This window comes from Amblyomma americanum, chromosome 1 (genome assembly GCF_052857255.1).
Source record: "Amblyomma americanum isolate KBUSLIRL-KWMA chromosome 1, ASM5285725v1, whole genome shotgun sequence".
NCBI classification, from domain to species: domain Eukaryota; kingdom Metazoa; phylum Arthropoda; class Arachnida; order Ixodida; family Ixodidae; genus Amblyomma; species Amblyomma americanum.
Window position 1 is genome coordinate 137,421,291 of NC_135497.1, and position 25,755 is coordinate 137,447,045.

The 25,755-nt window shown below is 45.1% G+C and overlaps 1 protein-coding gene across 1 annotated transcript in view; it reads right to left on the reverse strand.

The window, feature by feature from the left end:
* Afg3l2 (AFG3 like matrix AAA peptidase subunit 2) overlaps nucleotides 1-25,755 on the reverse strand; it is a 51,994-nt gene that overhangs the window by 24,316 nt on the left and 1,923 nt on the right. Inside the window, exons 2-9 of the mRNA XM_077647005.1 lie at nucleotides 23,648-23,834; nucleotides 20,463-20,562; nucleotides 15,533-15,695; nucleotides 12,258-12,332; nucleotides 9,402-9,526; nucleotides 5,998-6,174; nucleotides 4,922-5,024; nucleotides 454-591 (exon numbers count right to left, since the gene is read on the reverse strand). Of these exons, the coding sequence (XP_077503131.1) occupies nucleotides 454-591; nucleotides 4,922-5,024; nucleotides 5,998-6,174; nucleotides 9,402-9,526; nucleotides 12,258-12,332; nucleotides 15,533-15,695; nucleotides 20,463-20,562; nucleotides 23,648-23,834 (1,068 nt within the window). The remainder of the gene's footprint in view (nucleotides 1-453; nucleotides 592-4,921; nucleotides 5,025-5,997; nucleotides 6,175-9,401; nucleotides 9,527-12,257; nucleotides 12,333-15,532; nucleotides 15,696-20,462; nucleotides 20,563-23,647; nucleotides 23,835-25,755) is intronic.

A 25,755-nucleotide genomic window follows, 5' to 3' on the forward strand; every position in this document is an offset into this window, starting at 1 on the left:
TTTAAACTTGATCATCGGGTAACTTGTCCAGATAATGTGGTTTGCCACAGTGAGATTTATGAAAGTCGGCATGATATTTGACCACTGGAGAATATTAGAACATTTTAAAACATTCAGAAATTCTCGAATATAACTTTCTGAAATCGAAGATGAACTGAATAATAGACAATAGATTCGTATTAGAAATTTCGATTATTCGCACATCCCTAGACTGATTATGCATGTTTGCCCCTAAGGCCCAACTGCAGACGATAAAAAGAACCAGCTCTCTGATGCTCTGTGTGCTTCCCCTTCACTAGTAATGCTTCCTCATGACTAGCAGTTTCCACCATCCATAAATGGTTTCTTTACTCCATGCTTTTTCAGCAGATAGCATTAAAAAACATTAAAAGATGTGTCAAATAAAGGCACTTGAACGTAACAAATCTCAGATATAAATAACTTGCTACTCACACGAGATGGGCCAACACCGACAAACATCTCAAGGAACTCTGACCCAGAAACTGTTATGAATGGGACATTAGCTTCGCCAGCAGTTGCTTTGGCAAGCAGGGTTTTGCCCGTGCCAGGAGGTCCCGTCAAAATGGCTCCCTGAAGTATAATGAAAACACACCTTTCATTAACACATGGTTCACAGTTACAAATGCACCGAGAGCATATACCAAAGAACAACTCAAAATATTCTGCACCAGCTCATTTCACTTTATATATGAATTTTTGTCATGAGACCGGAATGCTGGACTTTAAAGCAATTATACATAAAATGAAAAGCCATGAGTCAATTCGTACATTGGACATAAATAAATACACACCATTCAGTTGGTTTGGTCTATGGTTTTTTGGGGGTTTAACATCCCAAAGCAACTGGCTATGAGGGCCTGCCGTAGTGGAGGGCTCCAGAAATTTTGACCACCTGGGGTTCTTTAACGTGCACTGACATCGCACAGCACACGGGCCTCTAGAATTTCACCTCCATCGAAATTCAACTGGCATGGCCGGGATTGAACCGCGGCTTTCGGGTCAGCAGCCAAGCACCATAACCACTGAGCCACTGTGGCGGCCCATTCAATTGGGTGTATCGATCCTGCCAAAAAATGCAGAAGGCTCCATTCAAGAGGAACAGCTTCAGGGGTCGTAGAAATGTCTCCACAGTATGCAATGAGTCCATAGACCCACATCTGAGAACCACTGCACTATCACAGCAGGCCGGTAGTTACAACAAGTATACCGTATAAACGCGTATAAGGGCCGCACTTTATTTTCCAGATTCGAGGGCCAAGTTTTGGAGTGCGGCCCATACAAGCGATGTGGGGGAAAAAAAAAATTGTTTAAGCAAAAACACACCAATCAGGGAATGAGTAGCATTTATTCTGTGTTCAATCGTCACTCGCGGAGTCTTCTTACTCCGAGCTGGTGCTGTGTTCCGGTGCACGCTCATCCCACAAGAAGTCGAGCAGCATGTCCGTTAGCAACGAATAGCCATTGTTCAGCCACTTCCATCACGTAGCACACCAGCTCTTCTTCCAGTTCAGGGAACTTGCATGGCTTGCCTCGGAAAGCGCGCTTTTTGCATCTTGTGTTCCTCAGTGCATCCCTTTGGTTGCACAATCATTGGACCCACCTCTTGGCCACGTATAATTTCCTGCCCGCCGCACGCTTGCCATCTTTGAGAGCAAACTCCCAGTCGTGCAGCTATTAAAGGGACACTAAGGAGAAATTGAAGTTGGCTTATATCGTTAGAATACCAGCTCCTAATCACAAAAACGCCACTCTTACTGAAAACTAAGCTCTTGTAAGGTAGAAAATAGCAAGAACCAAAATACAGGTATCGCCACCACAGGCCAATCTTGCAAGTACAAGCGTGATGACATGACAGGACAAGAGACGCTACCTTGGAGGAATTTTCCTTACTCCATAAATTCCACGAATATCTGAGGCTGACAAAGGAAGCTTGCGCGGTACAATATTGAAAAAGTTTTGTTTTGAAACCGATAGCGCACTTTTATCACACAAGGAAGACAGACAAAACACAACCTGAATGTTGGAAGCAAAGAAAACCGATGCTTGGTGGTGCCACAGGCGGCCAGGAGAGTTCCGGTTTGTTATTGCGCTTCGCGTCTATGAGCTTTGCGTGCCCCGTGGTTTTGTTTTCGACGCGCTTCGATTTACAAGCGCCGAACAACAAAGGAACTGCAAGTGCCGCTTCAAGTGCTAGTTAACCTTTGAAGGAGCCTGTTAAGGCTGGTTAGATGATCACCACGGTCGATGAAAAACTATGATGGCACGATGGTCGGTGATCGTACAAGGCAGTTAGCAGTATAAAGAGCACACTTATGTCTTCCCACGCTTGACCGGCGAAACATTCCCGGCTGTGCCAGTCAACTTCGAACTACTAAACGGAAATCGTTTATTAGGGTCGGGAGACAAGATACAAGACAGTTAAGAAAAAATTGCTGATGGCCTAGCTCTGTTACGCCAGGATATACGTAGCGAAAGCGCGGAGACTTCTGCATCGGAAGAGTGCATTCACTAGATGCGCCTTTATTCATGGTCAAAGCTTGAGCCGTCGTGGCGGAATGGAAGCGTCTCCGCCTCAAACGCCAAAGGACCTGGTTCGATTCCGAGCCTCGGCGCAGGTTTTTTTTTTTTTATTCAGTGAGTGTGCGGGGGATTTCAGTGGTTCCCATAGATACTGCCACCGAATACGTTGGCTAGTGACGGTTAAACGCAGGCTCTGTTAAGGCGCGTTTAAACTCCGGCGTAACGCGTGCGCACGCGCTGAACGGCGACATCACATCGGCCAAAGTGAGACCCTCTATACTCCAGCTGCGCTTGACCGCCGACGTGTTCAGCTACTTCGGCGCACTCTGCCAGCACTGGCGGAGACTTGGAGCAAGTCTATTTTGCGCCGGGTGCGCCAACCGCAGCCGGCATGGCCAGACCGGTTCGGCTCCGCGGCGAGGCGCGCGTTGTGACATCATGTGCCTCCTCGGAGCACCGCCCACGGCAAAACCGCAAGTTCCCGGCCAGCAAGGCTTTCGCTTTAAAAGATATTCAGAACCTGCAGAGACCATGACTCCGCTCTCCTCCAACTCGTTTGTTTGCAGCTCCATTCAATAGCTTTGGCAGTTGGGTGGAGCTGTTGTTCTCTTCGAGCTCTCGGCTAATTTAATTCATTCACGGTACACATCTGAAGGTATGTACATGCAAGTGGGCGAGAGAACCCGATCCAGTGGACCCCGTACCTTCAGAAACACACGGAACCCATTAAAGCGTCATGCGTCGGTTTTACTTTCAAGCCGCCAACTTTAAACGCGAGCGCCCTTGAGCACCCATCCGTTTTTTGTGGCAAAAAAAAAAAAACATAATAACCTGGTCCTTGCAACCGTGAGGAACCTCCTCGACGCCGCCTGCTGCACCATGCAACAGCGCCTTTCAAGGAATCACAATCCATTGGCCCAAAAGCCTCGGCCAGCCTCCAATGGGCGCGACATGCCGACCTTGTCCTCGCCCCTCTCGACGCCCCGCACTGGGGTTAAGATATTTAATTACCAACGGCTGCTCACTGAAGAAGGGAGAAACGACCCGTCAGCGCCTAACCTAACCGTGCTCCCTCAAAACCATCGCACGCTTTGTGGGGCTGAGGTCGCTGAAATGCAGGCCGGAGTTTTGCGAGAACTTTGTGGACGGGTTCGGGAGCGGGAACGGGATCGGTTGTATAACGCTAGCAAGACACCGGTGCAAACATAAACGAAGCAACGGTAGCAACCCCCGATAGATGCCTTCAAGGTGTGGCGGCGGTAGCTTTCATTTCGGCTGCTGCTAGACCGTACCGCTAGCCGCCAGAAATCACGGAGTCTGCGTTTACGTCACGTTTCACGTCACTCCGTCCTGTGACGTCATAAGAGTGCGCAGAGTTTGAATCGGAGGGCGGGAAAAACTTCTTCAACTTCGAATCCAAATTTCTTTGAAATAAATGCATCTTTCGCTCCCGGACAAGCGGCAACAAAGCCATGAAATGCCGAACTATCAGATTTTGCTAACAAAAAAAAAATTTACAGAGTTCTCTCTGTCCCTTTAAGGTGCTTGCCCATCGTGCTAAAATTAAAACACGCTTGGCGGCAGCACACGAAAGCCACTACTACAGTGAACTAACATGCTACCACAACTCCCGTGCCTTTGACAGCCACAAAAAACTGGAGCTGGTGGCATTGATGCAGACACCAATAGCGGGAGCTCGCGGCGGAGGAAAAAGTTGACGATGATGAGCTGCGGCCTTAGGCGCTATCCGTGGTCGGCACCTAGGCGCTTCTGTGTGCATGCGCGGCCTCCACAATCAAGCGCACTGTTGCTCGCAGCCGGAGCTGATCACGGAGGCCACGGCGCTTGCATTTTGAAGGCTATTCCCACATGGGTCGTGGAAAGTTAGGGTGCGGCCCATACACGGATTTTTTTTTAAAATATTTCTTTGGGGAAAACAGGGTGCAGCCCATACACGAATGCAACCCTTACACGCATTTATACGGTATGTACTAGTAATCATATCAAGGAGCAAATTTTCTCAACCATCACAGCATCAACATCATGGCAGCAAAAAGTAAAGGTATGGGCATCAAAATCAAGCTGCCAACTTTCCTCAAAGAGAGCCATTTACCCAACAAATCATAGCTTTCCACTCAGGTAAATTCACAAAGCTTTTGGCAAACACTGAAGGCTTCATTTTTAGCCCTGATAGTTGGCCTCTGAGAACTAGGGCTTACTTCAGTGATTTGTGCACATTAACAGTGTGTTTAGACACAGCCCTGAATATGAAAAAGTGCACACTGCACACATGCAGAGCATGACTGCAATGAATGAAAGAGGCATGAGACACTATTCCTGAACAGAACAAAAAGCTGGGATTTTCTTACTGGCACATTACCTTTGGAATCTTTGCACCGAGCTCAATATATTGTTGGGGATTCTTCAAGAAGTTGACAAACTCCATAATCTCCACTTTTGCTTCTTCACAACCAGCAACATCTCTATAGATAAGCCAAAACAACAACAATATCTTACCGAGGAGCAGAAGCAAAAAAATCTGCATTATTGCTGAACAATTTTCAACTCTGCCAAATACATGCTTTCTAAACCTGCAGTAAACATTGCAATTAAAACAGAAAAACATATGTACTACAGCTGGACGCATTCTGCTTCAATATGTACCATGCATAAGATCTAGTACAGTATGAATGAACTACAATAGAAGCTCCCAAGACCTGGAGCTGTAGGTTCTCAAAAATCAGCCTTATTTGTTCTTAGTACTTCATATTACTACTTAAGGAACACAATTTGGAGTACAACGTCATATGCTGATGTCTCCAGTAGCAATGTATGACTTACCAGATTAGTAGCTGGCACCTGTTAGTACAAAAACGACATCATCTGAACTTAAATTTGAAAAACATTTCCCAAACATCTGCAGTGAATCATACAGGCAATTTCTGCTAGTCATCATTCACACATGTAGGCGCAACAGTGGTACTGGACTGCTTGAATTGTTTCAGGGTTCAGTTGCCTTATTAAATTTTTAACTCTAGAGGACCTCTTACTTTCGGATACTTACATTAGCACCATTCATACTTGTATCCATGCATTAACTGACTACCTATTTCTATGAAGTTACTATCAAAGCTGCTGGTGTACAAAGCAGTCAAGACCAAGCAAGGTTCCACAACAAAGGGCGTTCACCAGCACCAGCTGTCCTGTCTGACCTCAACTAAGACCGGATTTGCAAGTATTATTCATTCTCAGTTATAACCAGTCAACCACGACTATCTTAAGCTAGCCACTGAGCATGATTCAAACAGAACTTAGGCATCACAGACACATCATTTTGTATTTCTTTAGGTGATCTACTGCACTTCAAAAGCCCTAAATGCTAAATACCAAAGTAGTTGTAACTTATTCAACAGCCAAAAAAGGAACTTAATTCCGTCATGCCAGAGATGAACTTACTTGAATTTGACTCCAATGTCATTTGGGTTGATCAGCTTCGCTGTTGTCTCACCCATGCCAAAGATGCCACCACCTCTCCTAGCACCACCGCCCCCCATGAACCCGGCAGACCGCCGCATTGTCCAAAAGAGGAAGCCAAACAACAGCAGTGTTGGCAGGATACCAATGACGCTCGACCTGAAAAGAAAGAGCACTCTTTACAACCATACTTCAAGTTTCACATAGTACAATCAGTCCTCATTTATGTACACAGACTGATTATTGTTTCCAGTCAACACTAGGGAACTGGCAAATTTCAAACGCGATACAACTACATGCCTATTTTTACGCGTGTATTCTGTGCAATGTGAAACACTGTAGTTAATTATAATTATTTCATCTGCAGTCATTCCAGTAAAAACTTGGCAAAACTACTGCACCAAATCCTGTCAAACACAAAGGACTGCAGTTCTGGCAGTGTGATGAGGTGTTCCAGAACAAAACACAGATAGAGCTACACAAGCTGCAAAATTTACATGACTACATTATGCATCCATTAGTTTTTTCACAACAGCAACAATGAGCCAATAACACCAGCAGCCACATGGACAGGAGGGCAATTAGAGCAGCATCATAGAACAGCGATAACTACCCTACATGGTCACTGAGGCATTTCTGTATTTTCTGATGCTTACTGGGACTAATCGTCTTAGCCTATTTCAGGAAGCCTACAGTACTGTCTGCAAAGCAGCTGATTTTGTTATTAAGATATAAGCAATGCTTAGTTACAGTATTTTTGCAGACACAGGGTTTTCTTTTCTAAACAGGTGGTGAAATGCACCACATCTAGCTTCCAATTCATTGTCCTTAAGCAAGACCAAACAAAAGGTAAAAAAAAAGTTTATACTAGATGAAAGACTCAGTACTGGGGCTCACTATATTAGAAGTCACAAAAAAAAACAAAAAACAGAGTATAACAAAGGCTCAAAGAGGAATAACAGCAGCCTTGCCTAAAGCATAAAATGTCATAAAATAAAGATGCCTATGCAGCAACAAAGACACAGCAGATCTTTCCACTGCTCATGTCAGCAGGAGCATTTTAGTTTGTCATTGACCAGTTTATGAGGATTAACAGTAAGTTGTTTAATCACTGAAGGTAAAGGTGCATGAATAACAAATTATTGATTATGAGACAAACATAAATGATAAAAAACTGATTTATATTGAATCATATATGCTCAAATATGAATAATGATGTGAACAATGTGATGTGAGCTTAAATTAAAAATAAAGTTTTTTTTCACAGAGCACATTAAGCTTTATGATTACCAATATGCCGGAGGAAAAAGTCAGCAGTTTTGTTCACATTCTGAAAGTCCTGACGACCAAGTCTCGCCGCGCGCCATGTACACAGACGATGGGCGGCAACCGCATTCATGAGCTCGGTGTACGATAACTCTACTGCTGTCAGCATGTCGCCGACGAACGCATAGTTTGGGGCAGTCTAGATGTGAAAGCGAACCTGCCACAGTAGGAACTACGCTGTGCCAGCACTATAAGGGGCCCGAAACGAGAAGACGAAGATGGCGAAAGAATAAGAACTGACAAATGGCCGAAACAAGCGCTCTGTTGATGTTGACCTTCATAATTAAGCCTAGCAACTAGAGCTAAAATGGCCCTGTAACCGGCGATATGCACTCTGCAGTGGCTTGCATATAATGAGAGGAGTCTTGCCTGTCACCAAACGCCAGTTGTTGATGGTTTTAAGATAGAAAAGTCAGGGTTGTGGTGCATTTTGCCGAAGGTGCACTCACCTCGCTTTGAAATGCACCATCATTTACTTTCAAGCTTGAAGTCTCTGTGAAGCCACATGCCTCCCATGCGCTTCACTGCTGCCTCTTCCCATTATCAGGATCAACGACTTGGCAAAGGTGAGTTGCACAAACTGACTTTGCGGTGAACAACGTCCAAAAACAGTATGAATTCGAAACCACGCGGGCACATTGTGCCCACATGTGGAGAATATCAGCCCTGCCATTTAAAAGGCACCTTTCTAGCTCGCATTTCATTTTGTTTGATCAAGTTTTCGATCTCCCTGGCAGTTTGAATTAATGAGGTTTCACTGCCCGTATTATAAGCTAGCCTGGGCATTGGCAGCAAGTGCAAAAAGTTCGAAAAATCGAGTGGTCAGTTGCGATGTGTCCGAAATTTCAGGCGCTATCGCCCATGTCATGGTTCTACGAAAAAGCCCGAATAATCAAGCATGTTCGAAAAATCAGGGGTCCAAATCTTCGGTTCGGTTTGGTTAATAGGGTTTAACATCCCAAAGCAACTCAGGCCATGAGGGATGCCAAAGTGGAGGGCTCCGGATAATTTCAACCACTTAGGGTTCTTTAGAGTGCACTCACATCGCACAGTACAATTTGCCTCCATTGAAATGCAACCACTAAAGCCAAGATCAATTCCGGTTCTTTCGGGTCAGTAGCTGAGCACCATAACCACTGAGCCACCAAAGCGGATGGGGTGCGAATTTTCAGCCAGCGACTGTACTTGATTGGAGAATGTTTTTGTGAGGAGATATGTAAGCTATGCAGCTTGCTCTGCAAGCAGAAAGGCTGATAATGATAATGAATTTTTATGGAGCAAAGGCAGCTTTGGCCAAAGAGCGCCATGGCACAAGGTAGTTTTCATTGCACAAGGTAGGGTCAAAGACCCATTTCCCAAGCATTTCACCCCAAAGAAGCCGAGCACCAGAAAGGGAAGCTTGTACCCATTGTATCACCGGTATCATTGTATCATTGTGCCCGGCGGCACTGGGGATCGAACCCCGCACGTCTCGCATGCGAGGCGGATGCTCACACCACAAGGCCACCGCTGCGGTCAAGCAGAAATGCTCTTCTGCTCATCCTCCTGACAATGAAAAGAGATATTCGCTGGACATGCAATGAAAGGTAGAGTCACACAACTGACTGTTGATAGAGCAATTTCAGAAGTTGCTATCAGAGAACTTGAAGACACATTACATGGACACCCTATAAATGTGGTATGGCAAGTGAATTAACATCATTGTTACGCATTAAGCAGAAGGTGACACTATAGACTTTTTCATAGGGTACATGCAGATGTCAAAACAACTTCTTGGACTGCTGCAAGCAGGTGCGCAGAGCTCGCACTACCACTGCCACTGTGCTAGCACCAGTGAGCAATATGGTGACATGCCGATTGCCCTTAGAGCAAAGGTCTGCAGTAAAAATAAATATAAAACAGACAGAAATATATGGCCACGCATTGCTGACTACAGCCAAGATCAGGCTGATCTCTGTGGTGCGACATGATGGTAAGTTACTGATACTGTAGTTAGCCACTATCAACAGCATTTTAACACATCACGAGAACATCTTGCTGATTTATTAGCATTGCGTTACCCATCCATCTCATTCTTGTAGATGACAGGAACAAAGTTGGGAGGTTCGATGTTGAACTCCAGCTGGACATTTTCAAGGTTCCTTTCAAAAGTGTCCACACTTCCAATGTTGAACCACAGAACGTTCTGAATAAAGAGAACACAAAAACAGGATACAGTTCATTATGCATAGTTTTAATTTTGCACTAGTGTATCTGCTCAGAGAAAATAATTAACAGAAAACGCATCTCCTACTATGATATAAGGTCTCCACATTTCACACTGTCACCAGCTGCAGTTAACATGGCTGTTGTACGAACTACATGGCAACTTCACAAATCTAGACAACTGGAGACAAGTCCCTGTATATATTTATTTGCCACTCACTGATATCATTTTGTCAGACTGAGTGATGAACCACGAGTGCAAATGCATCTAATTTGCATCTAGAATTAATTGCAAGCACAATTCAAGCTCGTGCGGCGGAAAACGACCGGCAACGGCACAAACTCGAGACCACACGTGAACATGTGCATGCCTGATCTGGTCCCTGTACGTCAATCCAAGGAGAACGCCACCCCACAATTGGAAGTGGCTCAATTTAATTAACACTTCTATTTATGCAAACCAACTTTCTACACTGAAAGTTTGAATGAACTTGATTCTACTGTACAAAAAAAAAAAAAAACTGGAAGCTCGGTTGCTGAGGCCGTTGCTAAAGTGAGCGCAAATGAGGTCCATGGAATCGAGCAATCAGTTAGAGCGCGTCCAAAGCCTTTTTTGCAGTCGTACACTGAACTTATAGGAAACATAACGATGCTTCGCAAAACCCCTCTAACTTTAGATGGACCCAAATTTAGCACTACTTGAGCCTCTTAAAAACAATTTTTTCTTTGCATGTGCATTTACTAAGTTCACGTGTTAGCAGCGCCACTGGAGCAGATGTGCAAAACACGTGCCCACCGTGTACTAACAGTAGACAGCAAAGGGCTATAGAAAGCAAAATGGGATGGGGTCGGATTCCAATGGTCATATTTCTCATCACACATTGGCAGAAGGAACCAGGGTCATGCTTGTCCGTATTAGGCGGTAGCCTTAGCCTCCTCGCAATCACCGTAGCTTTTGATTGCTAGAATAGTATTTTGGCACAGCCTTGGCACACTTTCATCAAAAATCACCAATTGTAGCAGCATGTAGCTGGTTTAATGCAAAGGCAAAGGTTGGCACAAATGGTACAGCATTCCTACCATTGGACTAGATGCTCACCCTGTGAAGCAGATTTCTTCACGACTGTTTTGTCTACTTTGGCCCCATTTGTTTTGTTGCACTCACGGAATTCATTACATGCATACCCCCATAAGGTTTAAGGCAGAGGTCCCAGTTTGGCAGCAGCCACTGGGCATTTTTCACAATGTTTACGCGATTGCTCCGGTCCTCCCACTTGCAATAGAGAAACAGGTTTTAACGCATTTGAAAGAGCAATGTTCCACTGAATGCATTGTTAACACCAATTAATGTTGGCACGTGTGGAGTGAGCAAAATATAAAATACGTAAAATGGTACTTTTGCTCGACTTGCCTGCCTTTGTCAAGTTTTCCGAAAAACCCACCGTGCCAAAAAGACAGCTGCTTCTGCAGCATTTAAAAGAGACGTTAATGTCATGATCTCAGGAGAAGTTTTTGGCTCCAGAGGCTAGTTATTTATAACAGCTTATGGTCTATTAGACAAAATGCAAGAATATCACAAAATACTACAATCACAGCCTTCAACTCTGCAATGCTAAAACACTCAAAAAGCCCACAGTTCAATAAGTGTTCATTTGGGTCGGCAGGTGGGTTAGTTGGATGGGTAATAGAGTAGTAAATCACACTCATGACATTCTTTAAAGGAACTATGCAATGAATTCAAAGTCGCTTGTAAATGTTTCCAATGCTTAGAGATGATGCTAATGAGCATTTACACTAAGTACGGGTCTTTGGAACTCATCCGGCAATTTATTATGAATTTCTAAAAACCGTATTTTTCAAAATTTGCGGGCCGGTTGGTGTTCTCGTAGTGACAGATTTTGCAACTAAAATTGTGAAAATAGACATCACTAGTTCAGTGACGTTGGCAGGCCACCACATGCTGTCATTCGCTGAGCCACGGCAGCCAAGACGTCACAGGCACACTTCCGGTAGCCGTGAAAGTCGTCTGTTCGTGCCGCCGCGCGAACCCCTCGGGCAAGCGCGAGCCAGGTCGCTGCCTTCGCGCATATAATTTCAATTTATCTCTGCTGCCTCTTTCTGTCGGGAGTTCCAGAGCCACCCGCAGTGCCTTTTTCGCCCGCAACAATAGACGACAAGCAAAAGAATCCGAAGCGCACCGCAATCCAGAAAGGCGGAGAGAGACCGCGGAGATGCTGTCGATGCTGCTGCTGGGGCGCTGGGTGCGACACCCGGAAGTTGCAAACCGAACGTCAGCGGATGACATGTTCATAGGCGGGGCCCAGTCCCAGACTTGTTTTCTTTATTTTTTTCTGGTGCCCCGCGTGGAGGAGTTGAGGGGGGATAGGAAGAGCATAATTTTTAATCGTCCATATCTTGGTTGTTATTGATGCTAGCTCAAAAATTCTTGCACTGGGGTGACGAGTGATCGAATGCCAATCTCTTGTCTGCTTTATGTAACCTCAATTAATTTATTGCATACTCCCTTTAAGGAAGTTGCTCTCAATAACAGGGTTGAGGGGGACATGGGCACTAATGGTTTAGCCTGTGTAGGTGTCCTTTTTTAAGCACTGCACCCAATATGCACTTACAAGCTGCTGCACTGTAGTGACATAAATAACAATGAGGCACAGAAATGGCTTCAGTATCTGACAGTATAGAAACAAACTCACATTGCCATCAATCTGGTTACCGGGAAGGAGCCTTACTCGAACCCACTTCTTGTTGATGACTTCAAGCTTTTCAACCTGCACAAAAAAGTATGAATTTAAACAATATATTTTAGGGATACAAAAATTAAACATGTCACCGAATGTACTGCCTTTGTCAAAAGTGGAAGTCCTAATTTTTGGAATGGCAAGAGTTCCTTTCATTTTAAAGACATCTGGAATGCTGGCAATGAATAACAAGGCACAGAACATGGCCCAGAATAAAACTCCTTGGGCTCATTATTTCTGACAAAGGGTTTACATATTTACAACTGTGCAAACTTTCCTTCCAAAATCTAATGCAACTCACACTAAGACATTTAATGTGAAAAACACAATGCAAAATGTAGTTCCTAGCTAATCATTCAGCAAGACATAAAATGAATGCTCTGCACAGCTATCACCACAATTAAACTATCAAAGGTACTAACCTGAAAAAGGCATTCAGAAAATATTGACATGGTACTACAAGTCACGCTGAATGCCTAAAAAGGCGAACAGTTCAAAGAATTTTGAGAGATTTTGCCGATTACTTAAATAGAGTACATGGAGTAAAAATGTGACAGATTTTCCATCTTGTCCCTATCAAAATGAGACTACCATGGTTGGGATTAAACCTGCAAGCTTGTTCTCAGTCACAAGACACTACAGCCACTAAGGCACATAAACGTGCTATTTGCTATTAGCTACCAAAAGACTGATGGCTGAAGCACGTGATGAAGCCAACATTATACAGTCGAACCCGGATATATCGAACCCGCATAGTTCGAATTATTGGCTATATCGAACACACAGATTACCTCCTTGAAAATACTATGTAAAAGTATAGGACAATTGCGTAGTATATCAAATTCCATTTTCGTTGGACATTCGGTATATCGAACGGCGCGCTGCGCCGCGCCCCTGGAAGGTGCGGTTTTCCCAAAGACATTCGTGTCCGGTCCTCAGAGGTAAACTTTTCCGCAGAGTCAGTCAGCAGGCTCCTCCTCTTCGCATGCGCGACCGTCGCCTAGCGACAGAGACGCAGAGCCTTTCCCCCGTTCTTGCGCCCCACCGGCGCGAGCTCTCTCGCTCCTCCTCTACCGCCGGCGTGTGCATTGGGCAAGGGCATTGGAGCTCATCGAAGAGAGTGCGCGGCATGGAGACGCGGCGACGTTTCCAAGCCACGCTTCCTGGGAAAAGGGAGAGAGAGAGAGTGAAGGGTCGGCACGGTCGCTCGTGGACCAAGGGAGACTAGAGAGCCAGAGGGGGCTCAAAAAACGAACATAGCGCCTTCGACGGCATATTCCGCCGATCTTTTTCCCCGCTCTCTTCTTTCTTTTCCCTTTGTCGTTCCTTCGCAGCCCCGTTGACTGTCGCTCGAACAGGCTTCGCTCGGACTGCTCCATCTGCACATCGTGTGTGTTGTTGTGCGTACCTCTGTTTCAACGTGCCGTGTGTAGCGTGTGTGATTGCAGTCATCTGGTGAGCTATGGCATCCGCGGACATAAAAAAGAGGAAGAATCTGGACTTTGCAAGAAAGCTTGAAGTAATCCGTCGTGTCGAGAATGGAGAAAAGAAGTCCTCCGTGGCAGACGCATTCGGCATTCCGCGGAGTACTTTAAGTACGTTGTTAAAAAACAAGCAGGACATCAAGCTTAAAGCAGGTGAGGAAAGTCGCTCGGGAGCGTGTCGTGTGTGCCCTGCTGCTTTTGACAAAGTGGAGAAGGCACTCTACACGTGGTTTCTTGAAATCCGAGCGAAAAATATTCCCGTGGATGGCCCGACCTTAATCGAAAAGGCCAAATGGTTTGCTACGGCTCTTGGCGAAGAGAACTTTTGCGGTGGCACTGGATGGCTGCAACGGTTTAAAAACCGCCACGGCATTGTAGGAAAGGCCATTTCAGGCAAAAGTGGGGCTGTCAGCAGCCAGGAGATGCAGCAGTGGCTTTCTGAGGAGTGGCCGAAGATCACTGAGAAGTTTTCGTCTGCAGAAATCTTCAATGCAGACGAAACTGGTCTCTTTTGGCAAATGTTGCCGAATAAGACACTCGCTCTTCGTGGAACCACATGCCACGGTGCTAAAATGAGCAAAGTGCGTGTGTCGGTGCTGCTTGCAGCCAACATGGATGGCTCGTGCAAGCTACGGCCATTCGTGACCGGGAAGAGCAAGTCACCGCGCTGCTTCAAGAACTGTAAACAGCTTCCCATCCGCTTCAGCTGTAATAGGAAGGCCTGGATGACACGTCAACTCTTTGTTGAATGGCTGCAGGCTCGGGACGCTGAGTTGGGCAAGTCGGGCCGCCGAGTTTGCCTTCTGGCAGACAACTGTTCGGCCCATCAAACAACTTGCAAGCTGCAGCACATCGAATTGAAGTTTCTCCCGCCGAACACCACAGCGAGACTGCAGACCCTCGACCAGGGTATCATAAAGGCATTCAAGGTAGGCTATCGGAAGCGACTTATTCAATGGCTCCTCATAAACCTCCGCATGGGAACCGATCTCAAGATTGACCTGCTTGGCGCGATCCAGATGATTACCGGCGCTTGGGGCGACGTGAAGCAGGCCACAGTAGCCAACTGTTTTGGCAAGGCAGGCCTTGAAGTGGCCAGAGATGAATGTCCGGAAGCTTGAGATGATGATGAGTGCTTGGAAGACGCGTTCCGCGACTTGTCCAATTTTTCCGGCACCGTCCCGCCCGAAGTTACTGTTGATGACTTCATTAACGCTGACAGCGAAGTTCAAGCGGTAGCCGACCTCGCTGATGAGGACATTGTGGCCGGAATAGCTGGCGTTCAAGACAGCGATTCCAGCGACAACGAGGGCAACTGTGTTTTCGAAGAAACGCGTCCGTGCACAGCCAATGAACTGTCGTCAGCGTTCAGCCTGATTCGGCGCTGTTGCGGCGAAATGGAAGGCACTGGGCTCTCGCAGCTAGACAGTCTCGAGAAGATTGAAACTATTGTTTTAAACTTCATTTCCCAGAGAAAAAAGCAGCCCAAAATTAGCGATTTTTTTTCCGTGAAATAAAGCGCTTTCATATTGTGTGCACATGCTATGTGATTCGCGGCTGTTCCAATTGGTAAGCCACAATTTTTTATGATCGCGAGTGCTTTTTTGGCCTATATCTGTATATCGAATTTTCGCTATATCGAACTATTTTCCGATCCCCGTCGAATTCGATATATCCGGGTTCGACTGTAGTCTCAATAAGATATGAAATCGTCACAATTCTCTCAATGCAAAAAAATTTACTTACAATGCCACGTGCCAAGTAAGCATTGACAAAGTCCTTCCATGTGATCTCCTTGTACCGCATCTCATTAAAAGCAAGAAGGCCAAGGATACCCAATGTTGTGACAAGGGCCACAGTCATCATGCGGTTCTGGTCATCTGGGTTGAAAGGGTTGCGGCCACTCCTGCTGCAAGATGCATCAATGCAAAAATGAAACTTGGCACCTCAGACAGAACATGGCATGCGCTGTGGGAAAGAAGTCAAAGCATAAAATCACACTAAAGATTCTGCAGTGACTACTTCTGAAAATCAAAAAGCACTGAACAACAAAAGAACATGATCAGGTACCAAATAATTCTAATGTAAGCAGCCAAGCGGCTCTTTAATTTCCAAGTAAAACTGACCTAGATGCCTACCTTTGATACATTTGTGGAAGATATATGTACGTGATGTACTATTAAATCAAAATTTTATGAGACGCATGTTTCCGGAAAAAAATGTATTGTAGCTCTGCCTCGCAACCCAGTGGTGTGGTATTGTTACCAACTGATAGAGCATGCACATCCCCTCATACCTTGACACATTTCAGGTGTCTAGATTGCGTGACTGCGCCAAAATAATTTTTTTTTCTAGATGCTCTCGTCCCATAAACTTTTGATCGTGATAGTACCATATAAACTAGTGTAAAGGCCGCACTTTTTTTTTTAATCCGGGTGTGAATTTTGAAGGTGCAGCCCGTACACGAATTAAAAGAAAAAGGAAACCTGCATTTTTTTTTCCTCATTTATCTAGTCCAAAACCGGAGGTGCGGCCCATACACGAGGTAATACGGTATCTGCACGTGGGTATGCATGTGTGCAATGCGTGCTATAAAATGGCATTATAGCTTCCCATATTCACTCTTTCCTTTTTTGTGTCCTCCTTCCTTTCCTTCCACTAGTGCAGAGTAGCAAACCAGAGGCATGTGTACCTCCAGCTCACCTCTTGCACTTCCCCACCTTAAAGCTTCCCTCTCACACTCTCTTAAGGCATACTTCTCTGTAAGCTCAACCTAGCTGTTTTCGCTAACTTAATACTTTTACTACTGAAGGCTGAGTTCTGTATAATGAACTTTTGCATTTGTACAACTACAGTAATCATTTTCGTTCTGTAGCTGTGTCTGACATTTTTCTCAATTATTCCTAGCACTGTTAGCTACCTTATGCACTCTATGCTTCGCAGCTTAATTACACCATGGTCCGAAGTGTTGTGGTTGCTTTCATACATAATAAAAAATTTAAATTTTCCTAATCGGTTTTACTTTCATTCTGCCAGGTTAATCTAGCAATCCAGACCTGTGTCGTGCAATGAAATTTTGTCTCTCTACCTCTCTCCCTGCCCTTCCTTTCTTCCATTTCCTGCCTCCCCTAATTCGTCCATTCTAAACAACTTTTGATAAATGTATATACAGGTTGTGGGGTTGGATATGAACCCGTGCCGAAGTGTTAATTGAGTGGCACTTCGCCCATATATCGCGGGTTCGGGCCAGAAAAAGCTGAGGGCACTGCCAGCGTTCGCCGCGCGCCTGCGCGCTCGCTCTGAAGGAAGGAAGGCGCAGTTACTTGAGAGCACAAGTGTTTATTACACAGGAAGCTGCACTGCACTGATCCGCAGACCTCAGTACAACCCATAGCCCAGCCACAGCACCCGAAAGCGGGCCCGCGCGCGGAGCCGTGCGCGCAAAGCAAGGACTACATACGCGCGTGACGGCACAGCTAAGGGCAACCGCATAACGCATGGCCAACTAGAGGGTTAAATCGCGCGACACAACACGAGGGATGATGGGGAATGCGCGGAGCACATCTTGACGACGCAGGTCACACGTCAATGGCTCATCGCGCGTCGTCAGCGGCAATAGCCGGCGATGACCGAGAACCAGCCAAATCAGGCCCTCCCTAACCCGGCGCGCGTGAGCGCCGCACAGGCGGGCGACGGGACTCCAAAGGCTCGGGCCTGGACTCAAGCGTACATACTAGGTGCACAAGGTTACACCACCAGCGCTCTTGGTCCCCCGGCAAAGGCCGGGGCCCCCGGAAGGCGAAATCTACGCACTTTTCTGCTGACCGAGTCGGTGGCGGTCTCTCCATTCATTTCCCACTCGCGGCCTCTCACCGAAACAACGCCCCCCAGCTGTCACTGGGAGAGACCCAATGGGGACGCGAGGTTGAAGCGGGAAGAACGGAAGGGAGGGTGATTTACAGCAGTTCTTCAACGGAGCTTCCCTTGGAAAGGAGGACAAGCAGCGCGCGCGCCTGCATTCCGCTCGCGGACACCCCATTGGGGTCTCTAACGAGCAAACGGTAGCAGCGGGCGCGCACTCCGATTGCTCAAGAAGCCCAATCCCCACAAGGTGCATGCATTCATTATTTCTTAGCCTTTGCAAGTGCTGTTTCAATCACTTGTTTTTACATTTACAACCTGAAAGGGGTCCCATTCACTCATTAACTCGTCGTGCTTACAACTCAATCACAATGATTCACTTTGAGAAAAAACATAAAGAACACGAAACTTGTGCTACCTATGCACAAGACAATGTGCAAGCCCCCAGCACAAGCCTGAGATCAAGCAAGAGCGAAATATCAGCCACAAAAACACAACCAGGGACCATATTAATGTGGTTCTGCTATATATGGTTTATTTGTGACAAAATAAACTTGCTTGTGATTCTACTGGCCCAAGATACTCAGTTAAAGAAGTACTTTGGTTTGGGCTAGTTGGTTCATAGCTGTAGTTGATGTCAGGACGTCGGAAAGGGACAGGGACAAGAGAGGCAAAAGAACACTTTGATCACTAGCAATCTCCAAAATAGATGCACTAATAATTTCCACCCATTATTTTTATACTACTACATCCCAAGATAACCAATACTGTAGCCACATTAAGCTTTCAGCAAAAAAAAAAAGTCACTGAGCGCAGGCTTCGCTTCAGAAGTTATCAACTAGGCAGACAACGATGTACCTCAAATGCCATATTAATACACCATTTGTGTCATTTGTACTTGTATTAAACTGCACATAGAAAGAGCACTTCAGTACATGAACTAAGATGCCATTTGTACAACAGAAACTAGTACAATAGAAACCGGCATGGTCTCCACTATTCGGAATTGACGCCAGCTGGTATTAAGATTGGCGCCAGCAGGTCTCGAGTATTGCCACCAAAACAGCATCTCTCGCCAGATGTCTGCGGGGTGCATTTACCGTGCTCGCCCGGTCGTTGCATGGGACAAGCGGGGAGCAGGGTTCTGCGAAAATCCCTTTAAGGAGTTACCGCCGCCAGCGAAGTGGTTCCAGCTGTCTTCAGATCTGAGCTTATTGGTTTACGTTGTTTTATGGCAGCTCCACCATACTTTTTGTCTTCAGATCTTCTCCGACGTCTCTACCGACCCGACTACTCCTGGCTTCCCGGGCACAGCACCGGCGTGGAAACGAATCGCCACGGCGGCTCGTCTACAGGCTTCGCCGGCCATCGCTAATGGCAGAACCACTGGGGATTATCTCCCAATGGGGCGCTCCGGCTTTGGCCTCGGCTTCTTCGAAGTTCGCCGATCGGCGGAGAGCGGGCCGACCAGCTGACGTCCCTACCAGCCCGGTGGGGTCCTGGCCGCATACCCCTCTCCCTCGGGCTCAACTTATGCCAGGGGCATGTCCATGTGTGCAGAGGTGTCTGTTTGTGTGTGAAAGTGAAAGTTTTGGTCACACCCATCACGGCAAGAGCGTCCCCTACCTGGGGAATTTAGGGAAGACGCAGTGTATAAAGCTGGACTGCAGATGCAGTTGAAGCAGCTCACTTCTGAACTCAAAAGCTTGTAAATATGTAAAATAAATCAAGCCTTCTTTCTCCACTAATAAACCCCTTCACTCAGCGGCACTCCTGCCCGGGTCGGAGCGGCCGTCGTCTTGACCGAGGTTGCGTCGAGAAGCGACCCCGATCCCGACCTTCAACACCACACAGAGAGCCTCCACATGTCAGTCTCTATGCCCTGACATTAAACAGGAAAGTTTTGTTGTAGCACAACTAGTAAGCTTCTCAAGTGCTCTTGTTTCCAGTGCACATGCATAGTGCAAACTTTCACCACCTCCTCCCATTGCCATAAGCTGCCATTCCTCGCAACCAAAGGCCACATGACAGGTGTGCACTTGTCCATTTTGTGAAATTCATAAACTAAACATCCATAAGAACCGCTACATATGGCCTTCTTTCAAAATCATATGACCTGAAAAGGGTTCATATAATCTTTAACCCTCTGAGAGTCAGTGCCATGCGTTCAAGCATCATACAGAAAACAGACACTTACGGGGAGATTCATTCTTTCACTGTGAGGGACAATTTTTTTTTTTTAAATCGACCATGGGAGCATGTTTTCTGAGAAAAGGTATGATCATCAAAAGGTTAATTACCGAAAGGAATTGTTAATGATGGCAAGCATGACTGATCTAAGCACTCAATATTAGCCTTGAGTGGTCACCTATGCATGCTCGCAGCAGAAAAACCTTTGTTTACTAGCTTCGATACAACCTTTCCTTGGGAGTGGGGGATACCACCAAGTTACCACACTGCACATGGGAACAAAGATACAAAGGTACTCTACTTTCACGTACATGAGCAAAAATAGGTTCAACTAATTTTTATTAAACGAGTGCCCGCCCAAAGGAGCTGCAGCGTGCAGAATTTTTCTGATGCCATAAAGAAAGCCTAAATTACATAACTTTCCCTTACCACATTACTTTCCAGCTCTGTCTTATGTTATGTCAGAGTCTAGTCTGAACGAGAATGAAAAGCCCTACCCTCTCTTTTCAAAGTTACAAGCTATCAAATTTTCCTTGCCTATATTTCAATTTAAAAACTCCCTCAGCCACATAAAATGGCAAGCAGTAAATATTACAGTAAAAACATCTCTGGTCATTCTACATACTTTCCTTGGCCGCCAAAGCTGAAATTCCACTGGGGAGGTTTGCTTCCAGAGCTCTGTTTTGTTTGTGGCCCACTCTGCGATGGAGCATCCTTAGGGAGTTCTGTGACAGGAAAGCAAATTTGGACGACACACAAAAGATGAGTTGGCCACATCTATTCATATGCTCACGCGGCACACACGTACGCACACATGCACATTATATATATGTGTGTGTGTGCTGACGCCTACAATAAATATAAGAACACTCCAATTTTGTTTCGTTCAATCAAATGTATGAGACCAGAACAGAGGTTGCACTTGTTGTAAGTACCCAAGCCAAAATTCCTGCATCTGGAGTGAAGTGCACACACATTTTGGCAAAATCACTACACTGTTTGTGCAAGCTTGAGAAGAACAGTTGGCTTCCTTTCAACATTTTTCAATCACAAAACCAGAGAGCGACACCATTCACAGCATCACCATATGGCCCCATGCCCACTCCAGCTTCAGCTGCAGCTCTTGTCTGGGAACTCTTTAGACAGATGGTATGTGAGGAATCTCACAACATTAAACATCTGAGAAAAAATCTCGCATGATGACTTCTTTCAAATTTGCATGAAGAAACCTTGCAGCTCACATTTTTCAACGAAATGGATGCTCTGGTCAGTAATTTTATATGTGAAGAAGACCTGCTTGCATAGAAGGCATATGGCCAAGGCATAACAAAACTGTCTGCTGTCTACGTAGTAAGCAAAGAACTGTATTACACACTGAAAAGTAAAATCTTTACAGCAACACCAAGTACGGTGCTCCAAGATGCAGCTCCTACTGAAAGCATGCAGGCTGCCCAAGAGACACAGCAGCAGACCCCCCGGGACACACAAAGACACACACATCCCTCACAAAGGCCACGTCTACCACATTTCTCCTGGCTTAGCACAGACATGCAAGTCAGGAGTAGGAAAAGATTTTAGCACAGACATATAGTAAAGCTTCACCAACAATTTCCTGTGCTTGATACTAAAACTTGAAACAGCATGTTGCCAATCAAATGGTCTTGTGTGTGGCAGATGGCTGTGCCTTCGCAAACTCTTAAAAAGCAATTTCAACACGATAACGCTAAGGTTTTCATTCCGTAGATCCAGCATCTGCGTTGCTGTTGTGAGCGAAAAATCAGCCTAGTAAATACCTGCATGGAGCTTCTACATACAGCCCTCTCTTTTTGGGTAGCAGCAACCCGAAAGAAATTCTGAAAAACTGAACCCAATTTCTGCTTGAGAATTGCCCAGATGAAATGTAGTTTGCCATATAAGCTGAGGTAGCATATAAAAGCTATCAGTTTACACAAACTCATTTCAGAAAAACCTCCAGAGTTGTTAGTGATCTAATTCATAACAGCCAAACTACGCTTTGCCCTTGCCACTGAAAGTGAAGCTTTACTCCCCAATGAGGTCTAACAGTGCCCACAAAAAAAGGTAGGTCTCGAAACACAAATCAGCATAAGTACATTACATGCTCGCCAACACTGCTATACATCTGTTGTGTGACTAGGGATCAGAGTAAACAGAACATGGAGCTACGATCTAAACACACTGGTGTAACGGAAATGTGGAGGCACAGCATGCTGACACACACATACTGGAGCACTTAAGAATGGACACAGTGTGCCCATGCGCTTCTACACAGTTGCTGGTTTATGGTTTTATAGGGGTTTAACGTCCCAAAGCAACTCAGGCCATGAGAGACGCCGTAGTGAAGGGCTCCGGAAATTTCGACCACCTGGGGTTCTTTAACGTGCACTGACATCGCACAGTACACCGGCCTCTAGAATTTCGCCTCCATCGAAATTCGGCCACCGCGGCCGGGATCGAACCCGCGTCTTTCGGGCCGGCAGCCGAGCGCCATAACCACTCAGCCACCGCGGCGGCTACTCTACACAGTTGCAGCATGGCACTTTGATCCAAGAGCCATGCCCCCTTTGCTTCAGTCATTACTTATACACGACAAATAGCAGCTGCAACCCCTTGTTTCAGCAAAATTCAAATACCCAGAAAGTCTAGCATGGACAAAGAAATGCTATAAATGCAGACGATGATGAAAGCAGAAAAAAAAATGGTCAAAAATAAAGAAGAAAAAAATGTTAGTTGGTCAGCATTTCCTTGAGCTAGTCATGTACTGTACTTATTCTAGAATGATGTTATCAGTTACCTGTTGATGGCTTTGAACATACTTTAACGAATAATTTGTGGAGTAAGTTCAAAAAGCAAGAGACTCAGAATTCGACATCTTTCAGTTTACACCACATTACGTGAGTTTAAAATTGGTAAGTACTTCTTGCCATTTATCAGTTCATAACAAAAAAATCCAGACCTTACTTAATTCGTTGACAGCACCACCATTCTGCTCGTCAACTCTCTTACTACAGCTCGACATGAAGTTGGGAGATGAAGTTGCTCAAGTTGAAATGAAACATTATGAAACATGAAATTATAAAACATTAAAAATGGATTTGTTTCATGCTTCCTGCCCCAGAAATCTAATTTATTTATTTATTTCGCACACCCTCAAACAAAGCATTAGAGGGGGGAGTGGGTTACAAGAAGCAAAGTACAACATAAAAGCAGTAAGATACAACAGCACAAAAATAAAAGATAAGAGTAGGTACCGTGATATGTCAAAAACCCGAGCAAAATAGAACTGCAATAAAAATAAATAAGAAATGAAACCACAAAGACGCAAATTACAAGAAAAACAGCAAAGAAATGGCAATAATAAACACTCCAGTGGCATTACAAAAAAAAGCGTGAACAACGCTTGCCTGAAAAGAGTGTAGTGTGGTATAGATGTGATATCTGAGGGAAGGTGGTTCCAGTTTTTAGATGCATTTGGTAAGAATAAATAATAAAAGTCGTTAGTGCAGCAGTGAAAATGATCAACTTTGTGCCTCACTTCACAAAAAAAAAAAGAAGGTTATGTTGTCCATAATAGCAATACTTAATTAACATGTTTTATGTTGAATTTCCACGCAGACAGAAACACAGGCTTCTGCAGTGCTTCTGCCATCCCTGAGACTGCTGCATGTATGTCAAAATTTTTACCATCCTGCCTGCTTTATTATAACCATGGTTTATTATACACGAAGATAAAATAGACGCAGCTCTGCACATGCAAGGATGTTGGCTCCATTCCCAATCTATGCTTCTTACCTTTTCCAGCTGGCTTGTCTACTGCCTGCTCTCCTGCTTCCTTCTGCTGACCTTTCTTAGATCCTGGGAAGTACTTCTCAAATCCCTTTGGTGGCTTTTCACACAGCAACTGCCACTGCTCTAGTAAAAAGTGCAGTGGTGGCAATGTAGGGGGAACCCCGTTCAAAGTCAAAATCTTGGTGCAGATCTGGAAATGAAATGAAATTGAAGTGAGTATTTTGTAATGCAATTCCAGGTTAGGGCAAGACCTTTCAGTGTAAAAAAAATAATGACAAGAGGCTTATATTCTCGTTCCCTAAAAGAAATCAACGAAAGATCACACATATTCTATTACAGAATGTATCTTCTACATATGTATTTTTGGTTTTATTCGGGTTCAATGTCCCAAAGCGACTCGGGCTATGAGGAACGTCGTAGTGAAGGGCTGCGGAAATTTCGGCCACCTGGGGTTCTTTAACATGCACTGACATCGCACAGCACACGGGCCTCTAGAATTTTGCCTCCATCGAAATTTGACTGCTGCGGCCGGGATCATCCCACGTCTTTCAGGTCAGCAGCCAAGCGCCATAACCACACTGATCCACCACAGCGGCTCTACATATGTATCTTCTAGAACAGGCTTCCCACAGGCACCTACAGATTGTACAGTTTGGGTCAAAAGTCTCTGCCCCCCCCCCTGTAATTTCCGAATTGTGCCGTGGTGTATGCGGGTGCCACCTGACGACACGCAGTTGGTGTCGAGTCCGGTGCAACGCTACCCACCCCTCCAAGTTCTGAACCGTGCCACACTGCTGGCAGCCGCCACCTGATGACACACTGCTGGCGTTGAGACTGGGGCAGTGCTGCCCCCCCTCCAATTTCCGAACTATGCTGTGCTGCACGCAGGCACAGCACAGTTCGGAACTACGAGGGGCGGTCGAGACTTTTGACCACGACTTTACATATACATGCTTACAAAAAGCAGTAGTGCGTTAAAATCGAATAAATTTTCATAACTGTTACATGTGGGCTGTCTTCATAATACAGCAAATGAATCCTTCAACAGTCATAATATCCTTGCAAAGCTGCTTTCAACATTTAAATTTTTTGCTCTAGATGCCAACAGTGCAGAAAAATGATACTGGTCCTTCAAGAAGACCAAATCAAATCATAATTTATTTTCCAGCAAGTATCTGGATGGTCACCTGGGCTAAAAGCTGTATGAACAGCTTGACGAAGGCCCAGGAAGCGAAAAACACAAAAACATTTTATAATAACTCGCGGAATCTCACAGTGCCAAACTATATTATCCCCCTTAAGTCACGAATTATCTGACATCGAAAAAAACTATATTTCCAGGTTTCCAAGCAATGAAGAGTGCAGACTTCGCAGAAAAATGCTTTTTAGGATGCGTGGTACAGAATTTTGTTGCATCCTCATACATACACCCTATAATGAAAAACTTAATTTGTGGACTAATAATTTTGAGCAGGTTTGTTAAAAATTAGTAAAATCCTTCCTCGAAACAGCCCTTATATTCCACCTGTTACCATACAGTAAGGCAGAGGACAAAGTAATCATCACACAAAAATCAATACCATTGGTATGATGAAGTACTTCTGCCAGCCACAGTAGCTAAATCATCATGCATTCTGTTGCAAAGCATAATTTAAATCAGGGTGAATTTGTACTCTTATAAATGACTAGCAATCATATGTCAAGGTTTGTACTACTGGGTTACTGCTGCGAAAGGAAACTAATGAAATTACATGTGTACGACAAGTGAACTGGTATCACTTTTACATGTTCACGCACACTTCTTTCTTCAGCCCGTCCCCATCATAAATATGCTTTCTGACAGGAAAGTGAACTGTTTAAATGTGCAGCATAAAATACATCTTACAGTGCACACATTAGGCTACTTACTCCTCAAAGGCTGCCATTCATGCCCACACAAAATCAAAACATTCCTTACTTCTAAGCCAAAATATGAGCACATTTAAGATGCGGTCAAAGAGAACAGCTACACCCCAAGGATGAGAAATTTTGTATGGAAAAACTGCAGTGAGAACAATTTTTTTTCAGCCGAGGAATGTTTTGTGTATACGAAACTACCCTTAAGAGTCACA